At 37.3% G+C, this 27,471-nt stretch overlaps 2 protein-coding genes across 2 annotated transcripts; one reads left to right on the top strand and one right to left on the bottom strand.

Annotated features, from left to right (window-relative positions):
* Nucleotides 1–714: 714 nt before the first annotated feature.
* LOC127440692 (twisted gastrulation protein homolog 1-A) lies at nt 715–26,601 on the bottom strand. The gene is made up of 5 exons (XM_051697437.1): nt 24,909–26,601; nt 23,671–23,816; nt 13,151–13,250; nt 6,065–6,310; nt 715–1,305 (listed from the first exon to the last, which is right to left on the bottom strand). The coding sequence occupies exons 2-5, from the start codon at nt 23,794–23,796 to the stop codon at nt 1,124–1,126; spliced, it is 654 nt and encodes a 217-aa protein (XP_051553397.1). The 5' UTR covers nt 23,797–23,816; nt 24,909–26,601; the 3' UTR covers nt 715–1,123.
* Nucleotides 1,282–3,036, top strand: LOC127440689 (uncharacterized). The gene is made up of 3 exons (XM_051697433.1): nt 1,282–1,408; nt 1,968–2,780; nt 2,956–3,036. The coding sequence occupies exons 1-2, from the start codon at nt 1,299–1,301 to the stop codon at nt 2,692–2,694; spliced, it is 837 nt and encodes a 278-aa protein (XP_051553393.1). The 5' UTR covers nt 1,282–1,298; the 3' UTR covers nt 2,695–2,780; nt 2,956–3,036.
* Nucleotides 26,602–27,471: the final 870 nt, after the last annotated feature.

A 27,471-nucleotide genomic window follows, 5' to 3' on the forward strand; every position in this document is an offset into this window, starting at 1 on the left:
CTGACTTGCATTAAAAGCCTCTAAAGAGCAGTTTGTCAGAGCTCTGTAATTAAGCCATTAGTAGAATTGATCTCCCAGTAACGGTTACAACTGACACCAAGTTGTAGAACTACAAAAAATTAAAAACAAAAATCATGCATTACCCTATTTATATACATTGCAGGCCAAACAACTGATCTATGCAATGCCTTTACCATCCTGCAGATGGTGCTAGAGCATTTACAATTCAGTAACACTAAGTTTTCCATTTTCTACTGAGCATAGACACAATTTTTCTTTAAATCTCTTTAAGAAAACACGAACACACGAAACCTCAAAATAGACCAATATCATATTTAAATTTCATGAGAAATCCTTTATGGAATAAAAATATATAACTATGTATGAAACATGAACAAAATAAAAAGAACAGTTTTCAGTTGTAGCTGTAGCCTACATTCTATAAAAATGAAACAAAATTACAGCAACTTTTCAAAAAGATCTGCTTTCAATTTGTAGTTTACAGTTCTGTAACAACACATGCTGTTGAACAAGAATATCTGAGATGCATTCTTTTATCTTTGTTATTAAACTAATTTATTTCTCATACCACAATACTTACGACACTATGATGCTTGTGTCTTTAATATACTGATTAAAATAAGGTTTGTGGTTAAATGACTTGATTCTTTCACGTTTTGTTCTACAACATCAATTACACAGCGATACCTTAAATGTGAATTATGAAGTTTTTTCTTTAGTATGTTGTGTGACAATGCAAGATGACACAATTGAAATATTGAACAATGAACGCTTAATCATAAAATCATACTTAAAAAACATAAAAGTTTTGTTCAGGACTATTTTTCTTTGGTTTTCAATAGCTTTTATAATGCTCCAAACGAGATGCAATCCATATATGCTGCTGAAATAATTAACACAAAATACCGATAATGTTACAAAAATCTCAAAAGCTATGCTTATTTTCTTCCCCCCCCAAAGAAAGACAAGAACATGACCAATAGAAAAACTTTAGAAATATGTGTTTTACACGATATAAACAAGTGTAGCGTGAGTTTGGTCCCACGTCTGTATTCAGTTCTTTGATAGTGCAGTGATTTATATCCGAAAGTGTGTAAAAGTCTCAGATGAGGCAGTTCGTGCATTTCACTGCTTTGCTGCCGTAGTCCAAACATTCGGGTCCAATACACTCACAGCAGGCGTTGTGGAACCAGCGATACTTTGATCCTCCCATTGACTCACAGTACTGCTTACACTGGCGAATGGACACACAGTCATCAAAGTACACCACCGTACACATGGCATCTGAGGGAAGAGAGAGAGGGGGGAAGAGATGTGCACGTGCAAGCCAGAAGAAGAGAAGGCAAGGCAAGGCAAGAAAAGAGAAGGCAAGAGAAGAGAAGGCAAGGCAAAGCAAGAGAAGAGAAGGCAAGGCAAGAGAAGGCAAGGCAAGGGAAGGCAAGAGAAGAGAAGGCAAGGGAAGGCAAGAGAAGAGAAGGCAAGGGAAGGCAAGAGAATGCAAGGCATGGCAAGAGAAGAGAACAGAAGGCAAGGCAAGGCAAGAGGAGAAGAGAACAGAAGGCAAGGCAAGAGAAGAGAAGAGAACAGAAGTCAAGGCAAGGCAAGGCAAGAGAAGAGAACAGAAGGCAAGGCAAGGCAAGAGGAGAAGAGAAGAGAACAGAAGGCAAGGCAAGAGAAGAGAAGATAAGGAAAGGAAAGGCAAGGCAAGAGAAGGCAAGGCAAGGCAAGAGAAGAGAAGGCAAGGCAAGAGAAGGGAAGGCAAGGCAAGGGAAGGGAAGAGAAGGTAAGGCGAGGCAAGAGAAGGGAAGAGAAGGCAAGTTAAGAGAAGGCAAGGCAAGAGAATGCAAGGCAAGGCAAGAGGAGAGAACAGAAGGCAAGAGAAGGCAAGGGGGGAAGAGAAGGCAAGAGAAGAGAAGAGAAGGAAAGGCAAGGCAAGAGAAGAGAAGGCAAGGCAAGGCAAAGCAAGAGAAGAGAAGGCAAGGCAAGGCAAGAGAAGGCAAGGCAAGGGAAGGCAAGGCAAGAGAATGCAAGGCAAGAGAAGAGAACAGAAGGCAAGGCAAGGCACGGCAAGAGGAGAAGAGAAGAGAAGGAAAGGAAAGGCAAGGCAAGGGAAGAGAAGGCAAGGCAAGAGAAGAGAAGAGAAGGCAAGGGAAGAGAAGGCAAGGCAAGGGAAGAGAAGGCAAGGCAAGGGAAGAGAAGGCGAGGCGAGGCAAGAGAAGAGAAGGCAAGGCAAGAGAACACAAGGCAAGAGAATGCAAGGCAAGGCAAGAGAAGAGAAGAGAAGGCAAGGCAAGAGAAGAGAAGGCAAGGCGAGGCAAGAGAAGAGAAGAGAAGGAAAGGCAAGGCAAGGCAAGAGAAGAGAACAGAAGGCAAGGCAAGAGAAGGCAAGGCAAGAGAAGAGAAGAGAAGGCAAGGCAAGGCAAGAGAAGAGAAGAGAAGAGAAGGAAAGGCAAGGCAAGAGAAGAGAACAGAAGGCAAGGCAAGAGAAGAGAAGAGAAGGCAAGGCAAGGCAAGAGAAGAGAAGGCAAGGGAAGAGAAGGCAAGGCGAGGCAAGGGAAGAGAAGGCAAGGCGAGGCAAGGGAAGAGAAGGCAAGGCGAGGCAAGGGAAGAGAAGGCAAGGCGAGGCAAGGGAAGAGAAGGCAAGGCGACGCAAGGGAAGAGAAGGCAAGGTGAGGCAAGAGAAGAGAAGAGAAGAGAAGGCGAGGCAAGAGAAGATAAGAGAAGAGAAGGCAAGGCAAGAGAAGATAAGAGAAGAGAAGGCAAGGCACGAGAAGAGAAGAGAAGGCAAGGCAAGGGAAGAGAAGAGAAGGCAAGGCAAGGCAAGAGAAGAGAAGGCAAGGGAAGAGAAGGCAAGGGAAGAGAAGAGAAGGCAAGGGAAGAGAAGAGAAGAGAAGGCAAGGGAAGAGAAGGCAAGGCAAGGCAAGGGAAGAGAAGGCAAGGCGAGGCAAGGGAAGAGAAGGCAAGGCGAGGCAAGGGAAGAGAAGGCAAGGCGAGGCAAGGGAAGAGAAGGCAAGGGAAGAGAAGGCAAGGTGAGGCAAGGGAAGAGAAGGCAAGGCAAGGGAAGAGAAGGCAAGGCAAGGCAAGAGAAGGCAAGGGAAGAGAAGGCAAGGCAAGACAAGGCAAGGGAAGAGAAGGCAAGGCAAGGCAAGGCAAGAGAAGGCAAGGCAAGAGAAGAGAAGGCAAGGCAAGGGAAGAGAAGGCAAGGCAAGGGAAGAGAAGGCAAGGGAAGAGAAGGCAAGACAAGGCAAGGGAAAGCAAGAGAAGAGAAGGCAAGAGAAGAGAAGGCAAGGCAAGGCAAGAGAAGATAACAGAAGAGAAGGCAAGGCAAGAGAAGATAACAGAAGAGAAGGCAAGGCAAGAGAAGAGAAGAGAAGAGAAGGCAAGGCAAGGCAAGAGAAGGCAAGGCAAGGGAAGAGAAGGCAAGACAAGGCAAGGGAAAGCAAGAGAAGAGAAGGCAAGAGAAGAGAAGAGAAGAGAAGAGAAGGGAAGGAAAGGCAAGGCAAGAGAAGAGAAGGCAAGAGAAGGCAAGGCAAGAGAAGAGAAGGCAAGGCAAGAGAAGAGAAGGCAAGGCAAGAGAAGAGAAGGCAAGGGAAGAGAAGGCAAGGCAAGACAAGGCAAGGGAAGAGAAGGCAAGGGAAGAGAAGGCAAGGCAAGGCAAGAGAAGGCAAGGCAAGGGAAGAGAAGGCAAGGCAAGGCAAGGCAAGGCAAGAGAAGGCAAGGCAAGGGAAGAGAAGGCAAGGCAAGGCAAGGCAAGAGAAGGCAAGGGAAGAGAAGGCAAGGCAAGACAAGGCAAGAGAAGGCAAGGCAAGGGAAGAGAAGGCAAGGCAAGGCAAGGCAAGAGAAGGCAAGGGAAGAGAAGGCAAGGCAAGACAAGGCAAGGGAAGAGAAGGCAAGGCAAGGCAAGGCAAGAGAAGGCAAGGCAAGGGAAGAGAAGGCAAGGCAAGGGAAGAGAAGGCAAGGGAAGAGAAAGCAAGAGAAGAGAAGAGAAGAGAAGAAAAAAGAAAATACGCACATTTCGGAAGTTACAGTATCTTAACAACTTCCGAATTCGTTTGGTGCCACTAGCAGCAAAAATTTACACACTTCACCTTTAAGCATTAAAGGGACAGTTCACCCAAAAATTGAAATTCGGTCATCATTTACTCACCCTCATGTTGTTCCAAACCCATATGACTTTGTTACTTTCGTGGATGTTTGGTTAAATGTTAGGGACTGAGCCTCAGACACCATTCACTTTTATTGTATGGAAAAAAGATGCAATGAATGATGACTGAGGCTAATATTTACTTGTGTTCCACAGAAGAAAGAAAGGCATACAGATTTGAAACAACATGCGAGTAAATGACAACTGAATTTTAATTTTTGGGTGCACTAGGCCTTTTATCACACACCAAATGTAAATGTTTTTAAATTTGTTGTACTAGCATCAAAAAAATACTTCTTTTAAAAGAGAGAAAGAATCTGAAAATTATCTAAAGGGTCTATATTTTTACAATGAAAATCATTTAAACGCACAATACGACTTCCAAACTCATAAGTAGGCATGTCAGAGGAGGACTTAAAGCTTTGTTGATGGATAATAATACATATTTTTCATTTTTTTAGTAAATGCTTGAGTACATGAGTTGCAATTGCATTTCAGCAATTTTGTATACAGTATGTCTAATCATTAAACTGTATTACATACTGTAAATATAGGCATTATATATGTTCTTTGGATGCCTATATTAGCCATTAATAAACTTGTGTCAGTCAACCATTAATAGAAATTTAAACTGATTAATAATCAATTAAAATCATCTCTCATTGAAAATCTTACCTTTATAACAAATCTAATGAGCTTCAGTATTCTGGGACAGGATAAATCTGTGTAAGGAAATGTTCTACCAAAAATAAAATTCTGTCATAATTTACTCATCCCCATAGAGATGTTTTAATAAAAAATGACTTAAAATTCAAGTTTTTTTCTCCAACAATCTGTTGTATACCTTCAGAAGACTTAAGAGTATGATGCTTGCAGCCTGATCTCATGAAAATTATGGTACCGTGGCAACATTTTTGCAAAACGAAATAACATGTTTGATTTCACGTTTTGCTGCAGTTTCCCAGTGTAATGTCCAGCAGGGGGCGCCAAAAGCGAGTGAAATAATGTCATAATCAGACATGGTTTTTAAGGTGAATGTTAGATGGAGGCTTTAATGAGTAAAACGTAGCCCCCTAACCTAAAACTCATCCTAAACCTAACCGATAGTGTTCTAAAAGGAAATGCGACATGAAAAGCACATGTTCTGATGCAACTACGTCATTTAGTGTTGCTTCTGTGACACTTCTGTCTCATGTGTCAACTTGGTTGGGCTCGAACTGCCATCTTCCGAGCAAAAAGTCCAACTCTGTCACAATCAGCCATTGTAGTGGTGATTTGTGTGAAAGTAAATAAAACGCACAGTTCTTATAGCACCTCTAGTGTTCATTTCACCAGGAAACTGTGGCGAAACACAGAACATGGCACGTAAAACTCAGTTTGCAAATATTGTGTAATTGTGTTCATTCTAAGAGACTAGACTGGACGCATGGACTACTTTCATAATATATATATATATTTTTTCTCTTTTTCTCCCCAATTTGGAATGCCCAATTCCCAATGTGCTCTAAGTCCTCGTGGTGGCGTACTGACTCGCCTCAATCCAGGTGGCGGAGGACGAATCTCAGTTGCCTCCGCGTCTGAGACCGTCAACCCACGCATCTTATCACGTGGCTTGTTGAGCATGTTACCGCGGAGACACAGAGGAGGCTTCATGCTATTCTCCGCGGCATCCATGCACAACTCACAATGCACACCACTGAGAGCAAAAATCACATTATAGCGACCAAAAGGAGGTTACCCCATGTGACTCTACCCTCCCTAGCAACCGGGCCAATCTGGTTGCTTAGGAGACCTGGCTGGAGTCACTCAGCACACCCTGGATTCGAACTTGCGACTCCAGGGGCGGTAGTCAGTGTCTTTACTTGCTGAGAATTTTCAAATTTTTCACCCAATACCTACCACCATGGAAGCTGTTACTGGGCAGCGAGATGTTGTGACTCTGACTGTCCAGTGTCTCCAGGAAAGACACGAGATTCTCATGGTGGGACAGTTCCTCAGCAACGGGGAATGAAACAACCATCATGTTAATGGGGGCGTCACCTTCAGTCAGTGCCCTGAAAAGTGACGGGATTGGTTGGTAGAGCTCTTCGACGGTGCTCTTGGAGGTGGCCGGACTGTCGTTGTAATGTCTTGGGTTACACATTCCTATTGGACAGTGGAAATAAAGAGTGTTTACCTCAGTACACACTTCAAAACCTCATCAGGAGCAAAATGTCCTGATGTTGAGAAATGGATGCCTCATGCCTTATTCGTGTGTGGTTTGCTATGATCTAAACAGGATATCTGCTGAATACACAGAACAACAGAAAAACCAAACACAGAAGTGGCAATTAAAGTATCCTTTGTTTCCCCAAACTGTCTGAATCGCTTCTTTAAAAACTGCTTTATGTTTACTGTGCTCAGGTATGGTACTAAACTATGGAAATAAACTTCTGTAAGAAGGATAATAACTGTAGTTTGACAAAAGATCATCTCAAATTAGAGTATCTAGACTTGACTATGAATGAGCCAAAAAAGTTAACATGATCGGCGTCTCTTTAGTTTAGAGTCTCGGCTCATTTCATAATAGCTGGTCACTGCTTGCTAGCATGTCGTGCAGTTAGATTCTTGCTTTTTAAATGTTGCAAGATGTCTTCAAAATTTCCTGGACAATATGTGCAGTTAATGGTTATCCTAATAATCAAGAGAAACTAAAGTTTTGTCTAAAACAGCAATGTTATGATCAGAAACCGCTCGCCAAGCAGAGTAGTCCTTTCTCAGATGCTGCTTCTGCATCGGCTGCCTATAAAGGAGATTGACTGGAATAATTTGTTTGTGTGCTCTTCACTTTATTGGCAAGTCAACAGTGGAGAATACTTGAATAATATTATCCACCGTTATGGCTCAGCAACGATAGATGTCCAGAAACAGAGTGCAATAAATTACATATAAATGATAGAATTATGCGAACAGGTGCGTGCACGTGTGCTGAAACTTTAAGAGTATGTTCATTTCTATTCAGTGTCGGCCTTTGCAAATGCTTCACATGTTTTAAAGTGACATTATTACTTGGTATAAAAATTAAGTGTTTCATGCTGTGATGCTCAATGAATGAATTCTACACTGGAAGACAATAATTATTAAATGAGACAGTTGTAAGATGTTTTATGACATTTGAAAATAATTGTGATTACTGCATTTTTTTTTGCCTGCAATTCACTTTCTTTTTAGTGTCTTGCAGGATGTCCATGTCTTCCCTTAAAGGGATAGTTCACCTAAAAATTAAAATTCTGTCATTTACTCGCCCTTATGATATCCCAGGTGTGTACGACTTTCTTTCTTCACCAGAACACATTTGAAGAAAAACAGAAAAATATCTTAGTTCGGGGGGCCTGGGTAGCTCAGTGGTAAAATACGCTGGCTACCACCCCTGGAGTTTGCTAGCTCACTAGTTTGAATCCCAGGGTGTGCTGAGTGACTCCAGCCAGGTCCTCCTAAGCAACCAGATTGGCCCGGTTGCTAGGGAGGGTAGAGTCACATGGGTTAATCTCCTCATGGTCACTATAATGTGGTTCGTTCTCAGTGGTGCTCGTGGTTGAGTTGTGTGTGGATGCCGCGGAGAATAGCATGAAGCCTCCACACGCGCTATGTCTCTGTGGCAACGCGCTTAACAAGCCACGTGATAAGATGCGCAGGTTGATGGTCTCAGACGCGGAGGCAACTGGGATACGTCCTCTGCCACCCGGACTGAGGCGAATCACTATGCAACCACGAGGACATTGGGAATTGGGCATTCTAAATTGGGAGAAAAAGGGGAAAAATCCCTATATATATATATATATATATATATATATATATATAAATAAATCCCTAAATATATAAATAAAAATATCTTAGCTCAGTTGGTCCTTAAAATGCAAATGAATGGAGATTTTTCTTTTGAAGGTCCAAAAATCACAGTCAGCATAAACATCATCTATACGACTCCAGCTGTTAAATTAATGTCTTCTAAAGTGACACGATCACTTTTGGTGCAAAAAAGATCAATATTTAAGTACTTTTTTAAAACTCTAATTCTATGCTTACATTCTGCAGCGCCATGTACAGGTGACATAATCGAACTGGCATTTGAAACACGAGAATGTGTGACGTACGTGCATCACAGCCGGAAGAGCAGCGCTGTTTACAAGTGAGGAGGAACGTTGTACAGTAGCTTGGTTGGTTTTGGTTTAGATCTGTATTTATCTGTTTCTTTACTCACAATGGTACGTTTGTGTGCTCATCCTGGATGTCTCAACCGAGTGGAGAACGTGAGATTACATCTGTATCCATGGCAACACGAGTACATCACACAAGAGACCGCTTGGACTCCACCCTCTCGTGAAGTGTTGGATTATGGTTAAAATGTACTTAAATATTGATCTTTTTCACACCAAAAGTGATTGGAAGACATTAATTTATCTGCTGGAGTCGTATGGATGACGTTTATGCTGATTGTGATTTTTGGAGCTTCAAAAGAGAAATATCCATTGCATTTTAAGGACCTACTGAGCTAAAACATTTTTGAATTGTTCTGATGAAGAAAGAAAGTCATACACACCTGGGATTTCATGAGGGTGAGTAAATAATGACAGAATTTTCATTTTAGAGTGAACTATCCCTTTATGGGGAAAAAGTGATTTGGAAAAAAGTGTGGACATCAATTAGGTATCAGTTACATTTATTTGTACAGTGCTTTTCATAATGTATATTGTTTTATAGTTGCTTAACAAAGAACATCAAACATTTGTGTACAATGTTTATAATGTATTTCCAAATAAATACGTTTATTTTTATTGCATGTAGTTCTTTTTGTGGCCACTAATGCATCGTTATTTCCCACACAAGAACAATAAATTCAGTCTATCAACAGGATCAGTCGTTCAGTCAACAGCAAAACATTTAATGTAGGTTTAGGCTAGCATTAAGATACAGAGATTATGTATGTAAACGAACAATTATAAAGCTAGATAGAGCTTACTACATAGTCATCTCTTGCAAAATACTTATATTTTATCTGAACAAAAACAGCAGCATAATCTCCTGAGCCCTGTAATAAACAATCCTCCTGCTGTCTGGACCTCCCCTGTCTCAGCTGTAAGTACCCAAGCTTGGTACAACAGACTCTTCAGGTTCTGACTAGACTCAATATCTGTTTTAAAATAAACAATTATCTACAGTTCTCAAAACATGTCCAACTTTACAGCTATGAAGGCATTAGGTTACAGAGCTTTTCAGGTTAGTCTACTCAGCTTCTCCATCGATGGATAAATACTCAACAAAATAAATAAAATGCTTCCATGTGTGATATATGGCCATCATCCTTCCATCCATAATCAATAACAAATAGGTGGGGAAGAACAATATCTCCTCGCTGTAATTATATGATCATTTCTTCTCAAGTTTCTGTCATTTTTAATATTGCGTTAGTACATAACATAACGATTTACGCTTGAATGGAATTTCTGCCCACATTATCCACAAAGCATCATGTGACTCTTGTGGAATATTGTGGATAATAATCAGTTCAGTTCTTATTAATCAGTAATTTTACATTGACCAATTATGGAATGTATTTGTTTATAGACAGGTCAATTGAATTATTAAGCAGTTATGTAGTAGTGTTGATTTTGAGTACTGAATGTGTGTTAAATCAATGTACTGAACGTTTGTTGGTTTTGAGTACTAAATGTTTGTTTATCCTAAATACTGAATGTGTATTAATTGTGAATACTGAATGTGTGTTGATTGAGTAATGAGTGTGTGTTGAATCAATGTACTGATTGTGTGTTGATTTTGAGCACTGAATGTGTTTTAAATCAGAGTACTGAATGTGTGTTTAATCAGAGTACTGAATGTGTGTTTAATCAGAGTACTGAATGTGTGTTTAATCAGAGTACTGAATGTGTGTTTAATCAGAGTACTGAATGTGTTTTAAATCAGAGTACTGAATGTGTGTTTAATCAGAGTACTGAATGTGTGTTGAATTTGAGTACTGAATGTGTTTTAAATCAGAGTACTGAATGTGTGTTGAATTTGAGTACTGAATGTGTTTTAAATCAGAGTACTGAATGTGTGTTGATTTTGAGCACTGAATGTGTTTTAAATCAGAGTACTGAATGTGTGTTGATTTTGAGCACTAAATGTGTTTTGAATCAGAGTACTGAAAGTGTGTGTTGAATTAATGTACTGAACATGTGTTGATTTTGAGCACTGAATGTGTTTTGAATCAGAGTACTGAATGTGTGTTGATTTTAAATAAAGAATGAGTTAGAGTAATGACTTTGTATTATTTGTGAGTACTGGATGTCTTGATTTTGAGAACTGAATGTGTGTTGAATCAGAGTACTGAATGTGTGTGTTTATCCTGAATACTGAATGTGTATTAATTGTGAATCCTGAATTTGTGTTGATTCAGAGTACTGAAAGTGTGTGTTGATTCTGAATACTGAATGTGTGTTGAATCAGAGTCCTGAATGTTTGTTTATCCTGAATACTGAATGTGTATTAATTGTGAATACTGAATTTGTTGATTCAGAGTACTGAATGTGTTGATTTTTAGTACTGAATGTGTGTTAATTTAAATACTAAATATGTTAAGAGTAATGAGTGTGTTATTTTTGAGCACTGAATGTGTTTTGAATCAGAGTCCTGAATGTTTGTTGGTTTTGAGTGCTGAATGTTTGTTTATCCTGAATACTGAATGTGTATTAATTGTGAATACTGAATTTGTGTTGATTCAGAGTACTAAATGTGTGTTGATTTAAATACTAAATATGTTAAGAATAATGAGTGTGTTATTTTTGTGTGCTGGATGTGTTGATTTTGAGCACTGAATGTGTGTTGAATCAGAGTCCTGGATGTTTGTTGGCTTTGAGTACTGAACGTGTGTTGAATTTTAGTACTGAATGTGTTGAATTTTAGTACTGAATGTGTTGAATTTTAGTACTGAATGTGTGTTCATTTTAAATACTAAATATTTTAAGAGTAATGAGTGTGTCCTGGATGTGTTGATTTTGAGCAATAAATGTGTTTTGAATCAGAGTACTGAAAGTGTGTGTTGAATCAATGTACTGAACGTGTGTTGATTTTGAGAACTGAATGTGTGTTGGTTTTGAGTATTGATTGTTTGTTGATTCTGAATACTGAATGAATGTTTATTCTGAGCACTGAAAGTGTGTGTTGATTCTGAATACTGAATGTGTGTTGATTCAGAGTACTGAAAGTGTGTGTTGATTCTGAATACTGAAAGTGTGTGTTGATTCTGAATACTGAATGTGTTGAATCAGAGTCCTGAATGTTTGTTAGTTTTGAGTACTGAATTTGTTTATCCTGAATACTGAATGTGTATTCATTGTGAATACTGAATTTGTGTTCATTTTTAGTACTGAATGTGTGTCGATTTTAAATACTAAATATGTTTAGTACTGATTTAGTACTGATGTTTTGATTTTGAGCACTAAATGTGTTTTGAATCAGAGTACTGAAAGTGTGTGTTGAATCAATGTACTGAATGTGTGTTGATTTTGAGCACTGAATGTGTGTTTAATCAGAGTACTGAATGTGTGTTGGTTTTGAGCACTGAATGTGTGTTTAATCAGAGTACTGAATGTGTGTTGATTTTGAGCACTGAATGTGTGTTTAATCAGAGTACTGAATGTGTGTTGATTTTAAATACTAAATATGTTTAGTACTGATTTAGTACTGATGTTTTGATTTTGAGCACTAAATGTGTTTTGAATCAGAGTACTGAAAGTGTGTGTTGATTCAGAGTACTGAAAGTGTGTGTTGATTCTGAATACTGAATGTGTTGAATCAGAGTCCTGAATGTTTGTTAGTTTTGAGTACTGAATTTGTTTATCCTGAATACTGAATGTGTATTCATTGTGAATACTGAATTTGTGTTGATTCAGAGTACTGAATTTGTGTTCATTTTTAGTACTGAATGTGTGTCGATTTTAAATACTAAATATGTTTAGTACTGATTTAGTACTGATGTTTTGATTTTGAGCACTAAATGTGTTTTGAATCAGAGTACTGAAAGTGTGTGTTGAATCAATGTACTGAATGTGTGTTGATTTTGAGCACTGAATGTGTGTTTAATCAGAGTACTGAATGTGTGTTGGTTTTGAGTATTGATTGTTTGTTGATTCTGAATACTGAATGCATGTTTATTCTGAATACTGAATGTGTGATGATTTTTAGTTCTGAATGTGTGTTCATTTTAAACACTAAATACGTTAAGAGTAATGAGTGTGTTCTGGATGTGTTGATTTTGAGCACTAAATGTGTTTTGAATCAGAATACTGAACGTGTGTGTTGAATCAATGTACTGAATGTGTGTTGATTTTGAGTACTGAATGTGTTTTGAATCAGAGTACTGAATTTGTGTTGATTTTAAATAAAGAATGAGTTAATTTAGAGTAATGACTTTGTATTATTTGTGAGTACTGGATGTCTTGATTTTGAGTACTGAATGTGTGTTGATTTTGAGAAGTGGATGTGTGTTGATTCAGAGTACTGAAAGTATGTGTTGATTCTGAATACTGAATGTGTATTAATTGTGAATACTGAATTTGTGTTGATTCAGAGTACTCAATGCGTGTTGATTTAAATACTAAATATGTTAAGAGTAATGAGTGTGTTATTTTTGTGAGTCCTGGATGTGTTGATTTTGAGTACTGAATGTGTTTTGAATCAGAGTGCTGAATGTTTGTTTATCCTGAATACTGAATGTGTATTAACTGTGAATGTTGAATGTGTGTTCATTTTAAAAACTTAATATATTAAGTAAGATTAATGAGTGTGTTATTTTTGTGAGTCCTAGATGTGTTGATTTTGAGCACTAAATGTGTTTTGAATCAGAGTACTGAATATTGGTTGATTTTGAGTTCTGAATGTGTGTTGATTCAGAGTACTAAATGTATTGTATGTGTGAAGTAACTGTGCATTGATTATTAAACTCACCTACACAGTCGCAGCACTCCTCCCAGAGAGAACTCAAACACAACATACACTCTTTACAACATGAACAGTTTCCCTCTGATGGCCGACACTGACAAAGCCCCTAGACACATACACACACACACAAATTGTATATTAGGAAAAGGTAAATATACAGGGGGAAGTTTTACAACATGGAGGACATCTAGCTTACATAAACATGTGTCATATGCACCATAGCTGACATCCAAACACACACGCTACAGAGACCAGTGTGTGACTGCATACTTAATGGAAACATAAACTTTTAGAATTCTTTCAGTCAAATGAAACCACACAAAGAGACAAAAAAATATTTAAAGCAGGGTAATTATAGTTTTGGAATTGAAATCTTATTACTTTTAATTTTTTTGTAATATGTCACTTAAATTTTGTTTGTTTAGAGTATTTTTTCAACATTTTCTAGTATCAGTTTTGTTTAAAAATGTTCAGCATATATTAATTTAGTATATTAATACATATTAGTATATTTCCATATGTTATAATTAGCTTTAATTTTAGTAGTAATATTTCACATATTTGAAATATTTTAAATATTTTGACAAAATTATTAAATATTTTTAACAACTTAATTTATGGCCTTTTTTTAGTTAGATAGTTTTATATTCCTCTTTATTTACATTTCAGTTATTAAAAATGTTTGAATTTAGTATTCGTTTTAGTTTTCTTTAATGATAATAACACTGACTTAAACATGAGAAGAAAGTAAAAGCAGAGCTACAAACTTTCATGCTGTAAAAAATGTCAAATCACCCGGCAGAGAAAGGAAAAGAGTCACCAAAACCTGGGACGCATTTAGAGTTGTAATTACAGAGAAAACAGCAGCACAGCTGAATGAAAGGGGAACATGTGCTGCATTTGGCTTTTTGCATTTTGTGTTTTGCCAACCGTTGCGAGGAAGGGGTCAACTTCCAGATGTACGCATGTGTGTGTGTGTGCCATTAAAACTGAAAGTTCAGGAGAAGAAGGGGGGAGTTACAACAGAAATGCAATAAAGCAACTATAGAAAACCCAATACCTGAAAACACACGTGGGCCAGATGCTTCCAAAAGAAACAAGCCCAGACAATTCCCCATCCCTGGCTAGTTCCCTTTATTTCAGAGATTTGTGTGTGCAATTTTCATGCATTCCTGAAAAGTATCATTGAACCAAACAGCATAAAAGCTATACTTTAATTCCACACAAGACACTGGAAACAGCTTGCTATAAAACAGCGTCATGAAATTCCTGCTGTAAGTGTAAATGATGGCTTTCATTTGAAAAAGACGTGACTCTGCGTGAAATGAAGGAATGCTCACCGGCGCTCTAAGTTGTGAAATCAGTTTTCGCTCTGACTGTAATTTCCTATAACACATTCAAGATTCAATGCATTCACTGGTTAACTGAACTTTTCACAGTTAATTTATTAAATACATTTTAATAAATTAAGTTTGGTCAATGATGTTGTGCTCTTTTTCTGGATACATTACGATTAATTAAAAAATGTATTAAAAATGTATTACAATTTTTTCACATTCCGAGTTCCAAATCATTTTTGATATTTTTCTTAAGTAAAAAATGTCATGTGGTGTAACTCTCCAGAGACAGTAAAATAATAAAAAAATGTCTTATTAGAAGTTCAAATTATTGAAAAAAGAAATGTTGGCATGAGTAGTGCAGAATAATCTTTAATGATTATTTCTTTTTTTTTAAATAAGCAGTGAAACAATTGTTTTAAAATTTTATTAATATTTGAAAAAATAAATAAAGTTAAATAGACATTTTGTTGTCATGTGACAAAAAAAAAAAAAGAGAGAACCCCTTTAGACCCAAATGTAATGATTGTGTGTGAAGATACAATATCAAATATTATTATATTTTTATGAAAAGGCACATTTGTTCATTTAAAATGGAGTAATCCAAAGAAAACTTCTTGATATTAGTGACTCAATAAATCATGCTATTTGGAAAATATATTTTTTACCTTGAAAAACATGCTTGAAAACTTTTTTGAAATTAAAGATGAAATGACTGAATGAAGTCTAAATGAAATAAAAATTGACCTGATTTACTTTTTAAATACACATCCTTGATTTTATTGTTCACTATATAAACAAAAAAAAATGATTTTCAGCGTAATCTTTCATCAGAATGTAATCACTTGCCCAAACTCTGAAAAAAACATTCCTTTTTGGCTGATGTCATTAATCCCTCTTATTTTCTAATCTCTTCCCATCCAACCACCTGCATGGCTTCATTCTGATTTGTAATGGCCAACATTAAAAATTAATTCCTAATAGATATATATATACATACATACATATATATATATACACATACATACATATACATATATATATACACATACATACATATACGTATATATACACACATATACATACATACATACATATATATATATATATATACATACACACACACACACACACACACACACACACACACACACACACACACACACACACACACCGATCAGCCACAACATTAAAACCACCTGCCTAATATTGTGTAGGTCCCCCTCGTGCCACCAAAACAGTGCCAACCCGCATGTCAGAATAGCATTCTGATATTATATTCTTCTCAACACAATTGTACAGAGCGGTTATCTGAGTTACTGTAGACTTTATCAGTTCAAACCAGTCTGGCCATTCTCTGTTGACCTCTCTCATCACCAAGGCGTTTCCTTTCACAGAACTGCCGCTCACTGGATGATTTTTGTTTTTGGCACCATTCTGAGTAAATTCCAGAGACTGTTTTGTGTGAAAATCCCAGGAGATCCCAGGAGTGTAGAGGCTGATCGGTGTAAATATATATTTACACACAGTATATATATAAAACTGATGATAAAATAAAATTTTTACAATTATTATTTCCATAATTTACCAAGTTAGAAGGTCCTTTGTATAATAATTAACAGCATTAGCTAAACAATCATTTCTTTCATACATTATGCAGGCAAAATGGACATTTAAAATTAAATACTGTATACCCAGATAAATTGGAATTGAAAGCTTGTGAATTGGAATCGAATCGTGTCATGTGTATCGCATTGCGTATCATAATGTTAGGTGGCGGGCGATACCCAGCCCTAAATTTTTTTAAATGTTCAAGTTCCATGTATTCCATCAATAAATACGATATATATATATTACACGGCTCTCTGGAATACTCGAGTCTGATTGGTCAGTGGCGCCATCTAGCGGTCTGATATTTCTCTGTAACAACCGCACATCCACGTATTAGATCACTCATCCAGGTATTTGTGAACCATCTTTCCTGCTTCTCGGATCACTGTGCATTCTCTACAAGTTAGTTTATAAAATAATTTCAATTCAAATGAATGTTTCCTGTGCATATATCTTGTAATAAGATACACAATGAGCAGTCAGACATTCATTTATAACAAAATAAACACCAACAGAACTCCGACGCAAACTGGGGGTGGATTTCAGCTGTTCAGCGATTTCTTTCTTGTCACATAATTACATAATTTCAATGCAAATCAATATTTTATGTCCATGTACTTATTTAATTGGTTAGTAGGCTTATAATAAGCGGGATAATGTACAGACCGTCAGTTGTTATCGCAAAATAAATCCCTTCAGGCTGATACAAGACCCATCCGCTGATCACCCTGTCGGGTTTTATTTTGCAATAACAACTGACTGTAAAAAACAAAGGTTTTTAAAAAGACATAATTCAATGACAAATGGATTGCATGGATCTCATCTTTACACAATGAGTCAAAGCAAACTTTTACTCTCAAACACAGTGAAAGGATCTCAGTGCTAAACTTCTTCGCCACTATACTACTCAATCACTGGTGAATGAACCAACAACTCTTAACTAAAACAAGAGCCCCACAGGGCATTTTTTTATCCCCTTTTTTATTTACACTTTACACCGCAGATTATAGGCATAGTCAGGTGTCTTGTCAAATCCAAAAGTTTTCGGACGATACTGCCCTATGGGTCTACTTAATCAAGGCAATGACCTGGCCTACAAAAGAGAGGTTGAATTATTTGTCAACTGGTGTGATGCAAAAAAATTTAAATTGAATGTTGGGAAGACTAAGGAGTTAATTATTGATTTTAGAAGAAAGAAAGAGGAGGTCTTCCCAGTGATAATTAAGGGTTAGCAGATAAAGATAGTCCAGTCTTATAAATATTTTGGTGTCTATCTGGAAAGTAAATTAAACTGGAAAAAGAACAGGTGAGGTTGTATTCAAGAAGGTGCAATCAAGACTATTCTTCTTGAGAAAGCTTAGATCCTCTGATATTAGCATGAAGCTTCTTCATGTTTTTTATCAGGGAATCTTAGCTTGTGTCCTCTTCTGTGCTGTGCATAGGGTTGCTCACTGCGGATGATAAAAAATAGGATCAATAAGATGATTAGGAAGGCTGGCTCGGTGATTGGCCTTACCCAAGACTCACTTAAAGTCACTGTAGAAAAGAGAACAAGGGCCAAATTAAAAATAGTTTTGCATTTTGAAGGTCATCCATTACACAGTGTTTTTAATGGACTTAGAAGCTCATTTAGTGAGCGACTCGTGACGCCACTGAACGACTTAGAAGGTCTTTTGTCCCAGCAGCGGTCAGATTTTTTAATGAACACTGGTAGATATGGTATAGATCTATAGCACCTTCAGCTGTTAATCATGTCTCAATTGTCATTTAATGGCTTTTTTATTCATTTGTTGATATCTGTGAATGCAATGTCTATATTGTTTGCTGATTGTATATACATGAGTCTAACTGGTGGCAAATGAGTTTCCCCCACAGGGATTAATAAAGCTGTCTATCAATAAATCAATCAATCAATCAAATCTGAACATTTACCAGCCAGTGGCGAATCACAGACATTTTTAGTCCCATAGCGCAAAGTAAAAGCAGAATAAAAGCATACAGGAGAAAGTGTGTGTTTGTGCTGCTGGGGTGAGAAAGTGCTCTTAGCTGACAGGAATTGCTCTTGGCTGCATTGATTCCCAAAACATTCATGACTAAAACCACACTGCAGCTGCCACACCCCAAGAAACACAGCTAACAGTACACAGTAACTACCCTTACAAAGATCGAGAGTTCATGGCTAATTTGCCACAAACTTGTCGCAAATTCGCCGGTGATCATTTTCACACGCAAATGAGCTTTGCGGCAAACATGTGGCAAATTGTCCATTGTTGCCAAAGATTTGCTGCAGAGCTGCAAACATTTCCGGCGAATCACAATCCCATTTGCATGTGAAAATGAGTGGCAAAATTGCAAAATTTGTGGCAACTTTTTGGCTAGTTTGACAGAACTCTAGATTTTTCGTAAGGGACACACACATCACAAATTTAGTAACAAACAATTCTTATTCTCTTTTTATTATTTTGATGGCAAAACAGGAGGGACTCGTGCCATATGTAGTGACCAGAATATCATAGACTAGGAGATGGACTCGTTTAACTTGGGCCAGTATGCAGCCTCCTACTAGCAACCACCCAGGATAGCCTAGCAACACCCTAGCAGCTGCCTAGCAAAACATGTCAGACACCCTAGCGACCACTCAGAATACCATTGCAACTGCCTAGCCTTTCCATCAGTAAGTGCATCAAGTTGTTTTGAATTGTTTATTCAAGTAACGTCATTAACCTCCTTTGTTTATTCCCCAGACAGCCTGCTAATGTTTGAGACCCTCTGGAGTCAACAACACCTGTCTTACATCCACCCGCCTGTCTCTCTCTTTCTTCCTCTCACTAGGATACACAGACTAGAGTAAACACTGTGAATGTCTTTGCTCGTGAAAAGGGAAGCGAGAGATAAAGCTTACATCAGAGTTACACCAGACAGACAACTCTTCAAGAAAGAAAGAAAGAAAGAAAGAACAATGTGCTTCACTGAAAGGTGCCGTATTTATAAGAAATTTACCATGGCACTTAAAGATTACCATATTCATATGATATAATTCATATGGCTACCACAAAGTACTTCATAGGATATCATGGTTTTACTATGGTACCTTGTCCAAAAAAAAAACCAAAAAAAAAACATGAAAAATATGGCATTATCATGGTAAATGTCCAAAATGCATTCTGTAGAGTGGTTCAAGTTGTAGTCCAAAAATCCGGAAGACAATTTGCGTTTTTGAGCCATGGGTTCCCTAAGAAATTTCCAGTTTTTTTAATTGGGGGTTTTGAAATGTGAGTAAAATAAGATCTGTGGTAAAAAATTACTTGAAGAAACTTTCAAATTTCTGTTCTAGAACATAAATGACACACAGACACACCTCAAATGTTAATTTGGAAGCTTCTGTGTTTTTTTAAAAAACAGGTTGCTATCACAATGCTAATTAAGGACTACAACTACCATTAGCTTGGGAGCTACGTGCTTCAGAAAATGTAAGACTGTTGTAGTCCTTATTTAGCAACATGCATTTTAAAAAGCCACAGCGGCTTCAAAATCCACAATTGAGGTATGACTGTAATTTATATTCTAGAACGAAATGTGAAAGTCTCTTCGAAGAATTTTCACCACACATCTTACTTTACTCGTAATTGGAAAATCCCTATTCTAATGCTGCATTCCATTCAAAGTCTGATTCCTACTTGATATCTCCGATCTCCGACCATAAAGGCATTCTATTGCCAGACTCTTGGGCGATGACATGTAAGAGAACAAAGCTGCTACGCTCCTGTTAGGTAGCAGGTATTTGACTGTCACCAGAGACGTCTCCTAGCAACCCAATTGATAATCAAAGTTGCAACGCTAGCATTTGTGCTATAGGTATAGTATAATGAAAAGAGAGTACAACTTAGTGTTTTGAACACCTGTCTAAGCAAACATTTGTTAAATAAGCTTTAATATCATGTAATGCAGGAACTTTGACTCCATGATCCATATTATTTAATAAAAGTGAATATTTATCACTCCCTTTGTACATCTCCCTGGGTGCCAACATGACATCACACAACTAAAGATATAAAGACTTCTGCACAAGCTTTCAAATTGGAAGTCTGTCTTCAAGTGGCATTCTATTGCACTTTTCCTAGTAGGAAATTTGAATTTCTGACTTTGAGTTGAATGGAAAGCAGCATTAAAACCAATGGCAAATTAGCCTTCCAGATTTGCCTACAAATTGACGTCATGGCTGAACAGCCCTATTACCAATGGTACTATATCTAAGAAGATGGTGCTGTGGAGTGTGGTCGCGTAATATTGAAGTTCTGGTCTGTGTAGAATGCAGAAATGTGATTAATCTGTTAACTGTCGATAACTTTTGGACATTTTTGCAGTCTCCAACATGAATACACAACAATTTTCCATTTGTTTTGTATAAATGGGCAGAAAGAGACGCGTTTTGATGAAAGTTATGGATGTCAAGGTTGGCGCCGAAGTTGAGCGTGTCTCTGATGCTTTCCTGAGCAACAGGTATGCTGCGCTCATTGACCCTCGTGGATCATCTAGTCTCAGTCACGATTAAAAATTCTGCCTGGTGAAGCCCATACCATTAACTCCTGCAAAAAGCTCTCCTGCTAAGTAGACTAAAAAGAAGGTTAAGCAAGTGGCATAGCCAAGGGTGGGCCGGGGTGGGCTTTGTCCCTCCCAAATTAGACCTAGGACCACCCAGAATATTAGAGATAATTCTTTGACTTCAAATATATATTTATTAAAAAAATGTTTTTTAAATGCATAAATTCTGATTTCTGTAAGTGTGAAAGAAATGTTTCAATGCACCGCTTCTCTGGAGAAAACTCCTAATCCGTTTTTATTGAGGCCCACCCAAAAGTAATTTCCTGCCTGTGCCCTTCGGTTAAGTAAGTGAGGTTGTCTCTGACATCTTGAACGCTGTTCAAGCATTATCCACAAAGCAAGATGCTACTCTTCAAAACATCATGTCCATCGAGAAGTCGGCTGACGCTACAGTGAAAGCTTGTCTCTGACTTAAAGGAGCATTACGAAAAGATGTGCAAAATGGTGAGCGATATTACAGAGCTTCGTTCTTCAGACAAGGATATCAGATTGCACATTGAGCAGCTTGAGTGCGACAGTCAACACTGGTGTCTGAAATTGCATGGTGCTCCTAAGACCAAAAATGAGGATCTGCATTCGATAGCTCTAAACATATTGGAAAATGTGGCACTGGACGTTAGCTGTACACTAAATTATGTACTTGACATTGTGCATTGAGTCAGAGGACGGAAGCAGGATGGTCTTCACCGGAACATCATAATGAGATTCTCCATGCGAGTCCTCATCTGGAAGGTGGCGAAGTATAACATCTACTTGAAGGAAAATCATCTGTGTGTCTCGGAGGACTTACTTCCTGCAGACATTGCTGCGAGATCTAAAGTATGGCCAATCGCAAAGAAGGCTAGAGGAGACGGCAAGAAAGCGTCTTTCACGGGCCCGTTTGCATTCATAGACGGACAGCACGTTGAGGTGCAATGAGCAATAAATCAGGATGTTGGAAATTAATAAACTGAAACGGTGGGGGGCCTGGGTAGCTCAGTGGTAAACAACGCCGGCTACCACCCTTGGAGTTTGCGATGTGGTTTGCTCTCGGTGGGGCGTGTGGTGAGCCGTGCGTGGATGCAGCGGTGGATGGCGTGAAGCCTCCACGTGCTATATCTCCGCAGGGATTGATGGTCTCAGACGCGGAGGCAGCTGGGATTCGTCCTCCGCCACCCAGATTGAGGTGAATCACTACACCATCATGAGGACTTAGAGCACATTGGGAATTGGGCATTCCATATTGGGAGAAAAAGGGGGAAAAAAAATCCACAAAAAATAAATAAATAAATTAAAAAATAAAAAAATAAACTGAAACGGTAACGAAACTGTGGACAACGTTTTGTTGGACTGTTTTGACAACCTTGCTTTAGTTTCATGCTCATGATGTCATGATGTTTTTTCACCCAATTTGGAATGCCCAATTCCCAGTGCGCTTTTAAATCCTCGTGGTTGCGTAGTGATTCGCCTCAGTCCGGGTGGCGGAGGACGAATCCCAGTTGCCTCCGCATCTGAGACCGCCAACCCGCGCATCTTATCATGCGGCTTGTTGAGCGCATTGCCATGGAGACATAGCGTGTGTGGAGGCTTCACGCCATCCACCGCGGCATCCGTGTTCAACTCAGCATGCGCCCCACCGAGAATGAACCACATTATAGCGACCACGAGGAGGTTACCCCATGTGACTCTACCCTCCCTAGCAACCGGGCCAATTTGGTTGCTTAGGAGACCTGACTGGAGTCACTCAGCACGCCCTGGGATTCAAACTAGTGAACTTTTTTACCACTGAGCTACCCAGGCCCCCATGTTAGAGATGTTTTGATATGCAGATTAATCACTTCCTGCCTTGTTCTAGGTAGGTCAATCAACTTTTCTGAGTCAAAGTCAGTTCTTTTCTTTCTTTTTTTCCCTTTGTTCACCACTTGTTTAGCTGTTTTTGTTTCTTTTTGCACTACATTTTGTGTTTAATTACTTATTTCTTCTGAATTTTCCTCTTTTAGGGTAGTTTCTCTTAATGTTAGGGGTTTAAGAGATCCTTTGAAAAGAAAAGCTCTATTTTTGTATTGCAAAACAGAGTAATGCAGACATATTTTTCAAGCAGTACTCATGCTGTTTACAACTTCTTTGTATTGCATAGTAAATATTTTATTCATAAGAACACATTTCTCAGATTTAAAGCCTTCCTAGCTGAAATCACCCATAATATAAAATCTCTTAAACTACTAAATAATAACAAGAATTACACATTTCTAAAGTATTATGACCTTGTTTTTCCCACTGATTGAGGTTGTTAATTATACTGAACTTCCAATAAAAAAATAAAAAATAAAATAAAAACGGTACTATATCTAAATCAACATTGGTACATGTAAAATACATGTAAATATTTTAAGTTTTATTAATATAATTTTGTTAAACATTACACAATTCAATTTGAAATGCGTAAATCTTAAAAAACAGGCTAAAATACTTTTTTTTTCAGTGTATGTCCAAAAACCATGGTACCTTTCAGCACTTTTTTGTTAATGGAGACATATGTGGATCTAAATTTGAAATTAACAATACTGAGCTACAACAAAAAATGCCACAGACACAAAGAATCTACATTGGAAAGCACACGCGAGCGCACACACATACACAGAGTTTGTTTAAACTAAAGCAGTCATTATGCTTCAGGGAAAAAGTGATCCAATATAACATTAGTTACACCCAGTTACCCTTAAACATGGGGCAAGGCGAATGTTTCTGCAGTGGAGAGTATGCACAGATGGAAGAATAATGTGAAAATATTACTCAGTTTGCATGAGACTGAGTAAAATATTTAGTGTAAAATTGTATTTGCATGAGACAGTGTTTTCCAGGCAAGTTTTGAATGCTTATTAAAGAGTAAAAATGTCCATAAAAAACGAAAAGCATTCCACATTTCAAAGAAGAGGAAAGTATTTTGCGCATTGATCCAGTTGTGATAAATGTGTGCAGCATCCTGCTGTCTATTACCTGCAGAAGACATTTGCTGACGTCACTGGCACACAGGGCTTTGTTACAGCCGTTGATGACGGTCAGTCCAGACAGAAGGAATAACAGAGAGATCAGGACAGGACAGAGAGAGAGAGTCGGCCGCATCCTGACCAAACCTCACACACCTGCGTTATCAACAGACCAAAAACATCATCAATAATGCCTCACTGTCTTTACATATGTAATTCCTCAAAGGAACGTTTCGGGTTTACTACAAGTTAAACCTAATTAACAGCATTTGTAGCATCAAAAATAATTTAAACTGGTCCCTCATTATATATATATATATATATATATATATATATATATATATATATATATATATATATATATATAAAAAGAAATAACAATAATACAGTATATACATATGTGGGTTACAGTGAGGCACTTACAATGGAAGTCAATGGGGCCATCCCATAAACATTAAAATACTGTTTCAAAAGAATAGCCACAAAACATAAACGATATGCATGTTATCCTGATTTTAGTGTGTTTAGTGTGTAACGTGATTGCTGTGATGTAAGAATGAAAATGTGATTATTATTATTGTAATAACACTTTATAACATTTAGCAAAATAATTTATAACAAAAGCAATAAACAAAAATGATATACACTTAACATCAGTAGTTGATGTTCATTAAAATAGAAATATATTTATAATAAAATAATATGTATAGTACATAAATCTATATTAAAATATTTTACTTTAAAAAAGTAGTCTCACATTTCTAACTACATGAATATTTATTAATACATATATTGCTCAGTATTATATTATGCATTGTTAACTTTAAGGACAGTTATTATAAAGTATGCAGGTATGACAATCATTAATTGCCACACAACTGAAGAAAATGTAAGAATGCATTCAGTTACTAAAAAACATGAGTGGCAAAAAAATAACATTGATTAAGGTCACACTGCATTTCAAGAAAATTAATTAAAGATTCATGCAGAACAATAATGTGAAACTGTTGGGTTGCACTGTCGAACACTCTTTCGCCCCTTAAAGACACAGAAACAAAGAAAAGCTTGAGCTTGCCACTCGGACATGTTCTTCTATATAGTCTAATGATACGTATAAGACACATAAACACGCTAACAGACATCCCAAAAGCACAAACATGACGCAAAAACACGATGCATTATCACGTCACATCTCTGGGATACGTCACAGCTTGGGATGCGTTACGTAAACAAAGCATGCATACTTACGGTTTTCTTTGACGCTATCAAAGAACTTTCCTTTGGTTATGGACTTTCTCTCACATAGATCTCGTCTTTGCCCCTTTTACTCAAAATAGAAACAGGACCGAGTTCGATTCATTGAAACAGAATAAGAAGAATAGAACGTACAAACCCAAAATGGGCGGAGCTTGGCGCCCTGGACAATCGCTGATTGGTCATATACTGTGTTGGGAGTAATGCATTACTAAGTAATTGATTACTGTAATTAAATTACTTTTTCCATTGAAATAAGTAAGGGATTACTCTTGTTTTTTTAGTAATTTAATTACAGTTACTTCTGATGTAATCATGTTAAATACCGTATAAACTATAGGACAATTCTATATAAAACAATAGTGAATTTAAAATCTAAATTTAATGTCTAATGTTTTTTTAATTTAACGCTGCCCCCTTAAATTCTTTGGCCATTTATTTGATTGTATATAATTTATTTGATATAATTAAAAGAACAATTTCATCCGGTTGAGGTTGATAAGAGTTTTAGAAAGTAATTAGTAATAAGTAATGCAATTACTTTTCAGACAGAGTAATTAGTACAGTAACCTAATTACACTGTAGAAGATGTAATTAGTAGTTAGTAATTAATTACTTTTTTTTCCTTTTTTTTTTTTTTAAAGAGTAACTTACCAAACACTGGTCATATACAATGTGTCAAAATAATAATTTTCTTATATTAAAATCTTCACTGTGTATGTTCAATTAAATGGTCAAAGTTAAAGTGTAAAAGATTGTTCAGAACGAGAACGCGACAGAAATACTACGTAAATGGCGTTGTCACGTGATATTTGTTCCTTTTGTTCAGCATGGACCAATCACACCGGTTTGAGATTCTGCATGAGGTTCTTTTGAAAATTTATTTAAAAGTAATTAATTTGTCAGTAACTAGTCCATGAGGACTATAATGTTTAGTACATAAATGTCTCCAATAAGGCACAAAACAACCAGATTTCAAATGTAGCTCAGGTGAGGATTTGTCTAATGAGCCACCAAGCGCCCCCTAGAGGAAGACTTGATTATGTCGCATAAGAAACAGTTCGTTGCTTCCCTATGGATTAATTTCAACACAGTAAGTGGAACATGGAGCCCTCTTAAAGACACATCAACCGTCCCAGCAAGAGTATGATAAATCAGGTATGCTCAACAAAAGAACATACAGTACAACATGCATAAGGGTTCCTCCAGGAGTAATTTAAGTTTAAGCATCTTACAGAAGAGTATTGTGGTGAGACTAGTACATTGATGATGTTAGACAGTGACACTACCATGGTACTTTTATATACTATAGGGGGTGTGGTCTGTTGTTGCCGCCTGGTAACTGAACAGTAGCAGGTTCAAGGTCCTATTCAATACTGCTCAAAATGTACCATAATAAAGTACTACCATGTTTTTGGACGTGTGCATGTCAATGCGTTCTTTAAAGCACACTTGAGTACCATATAAATAGCATGGTACATAACTATAATAACTCAGCCGTGGTGCTGTACCACTACTAAATCTTCAGTGCCATGGAAAAAGAAACTAAATTTTACGAGATGTGTGCTTAAAGGAATGAAAATTCTCTCATTGTGTACTCACCTTCATGCCATCCCAGATGTGTTCGACCATTCCCTTGCACTGTATGCTTTATTGAGCAGAACACAGAGTTTTAGAAGAATATCTCAGCTCTGTTGGTCCATACAATGCAAGGGAATGGTGATCAGACCTTTGTAGCTCCAAAAATCACATAAAGGAAACATAAAAGTAATCCATACGACTCATGTCATATGAAACAGCACAATTTATAAGTCCTTCTTTACTGTAAATCTCCACTTTAACTTTCACTTTCAGATGTAAAAGGGGGATTGAGTGAAAAAAGGACTTACATTTTGATCTTTTTCTCACCCACACCTATCAAATTGCTTAAGAAAATGTGGATTTAACCTCCAGACTCATCTGGAGTACTTTTATGTTGCCCTTATGTGGATTTTGGAGCTTCAAAATTTTGGCACCCATTCACTTGCACTGTATGGACCTACAGAGCTGAGATATTCTTCTAAAAATCTTCATTTGTGTTCAGCAGAAGAAAGAAAGTCATACATATCTGGGATGGCATGAGGGTGAGTAAATGATGAATCACTAAAATAAACTAGCACCAAGACCAACCAACTTGATATTCTCACCGTTATTATTGATAAATGTTGCAATCAACATAATAAGCTTCATAATGTCTTTATTAATATTAATAATGTTTTTCAAAAAAATTTCATCACTAGTTTTAGTATCATTTATTAGTCTGAAGGTATGTTGGGTAGACAATCCGCTGAATCTGTCGCCATCTGCTTGACAAAAGTGAAACAACAGTGACACACTTCCTCAAACTAAGCTTCTTAAAACTTTAAAAATTGATTACCCTTTAATTACTTGCATTGATTAGCTATTAAACTCAACTAATACATTTAAATATAAAAAATTAATATTTCTAATTTAATGGTTTTTAATGACAGTTTTATGATCATGATTCTTTTAATATGAACTAATTCAAAAAAATATA

The sequence above is a fragment of the Myxocyprinus asiaticus genome, chromosome 5 (assembly GCF_019703515.2).
Source record: "Myxocyprinus asiaticus isolate MX2 ecotype Aquarium Trade chromosome 5, UBuf_Myxa_2, whole genome shotgun sequence".
NCBI lineage: Eukaryota > Metazoa > Chordata > Actinopteri > Cypriniformes > Catostomidae > Myxocyprinus > Myxocyprinus asiaticus.

What these genes read in the sequence shown, in the direction of transcription:
- LOC127440689 (XM_051697433.1), top strand. Translation starts at nt 1,299, where the DNA reads ATGGCATCTGAGGGAAGAGAGAGAGGGGGGAAGAGATGTGCACGTGCA. An exon ending in GCAAGAGAAGAGAAGGCAAG is followed by an intron (nt 1,409 to 1,967) that starts GCAAAGCAAGAG and finishes AGAGAAGAGAAG; the next exon opens with GCAAGGCAAGGCAAAGCAAG.
- LOC127440692 (XM_051697437.1), bottom strand. Translation starts at nt 23,796, where the DNA reads ATGCGGCCGACTCTCTCTCTCTGTCCTGTCCTGATCTCTCTGTTATTC. An exon ending in GGAGTGCTGCGACTGTGTAG is followed by an intron (nt 6,311 to 13,150) that starts GTGAGTTTAATA and finishes ACTGTCCAATAG; the next exon opens with GAATGTGTAACCCAAGACAT. An exon ending in CAGTAACAGCTTCCATGGTG is followed by an intron (nt 1,306 to 6,064) that starts GTAGGTATTGGG and finishes CTCTTCCCTCAG; the next exon opens with ATGCCATGTGTACGGTGGTG.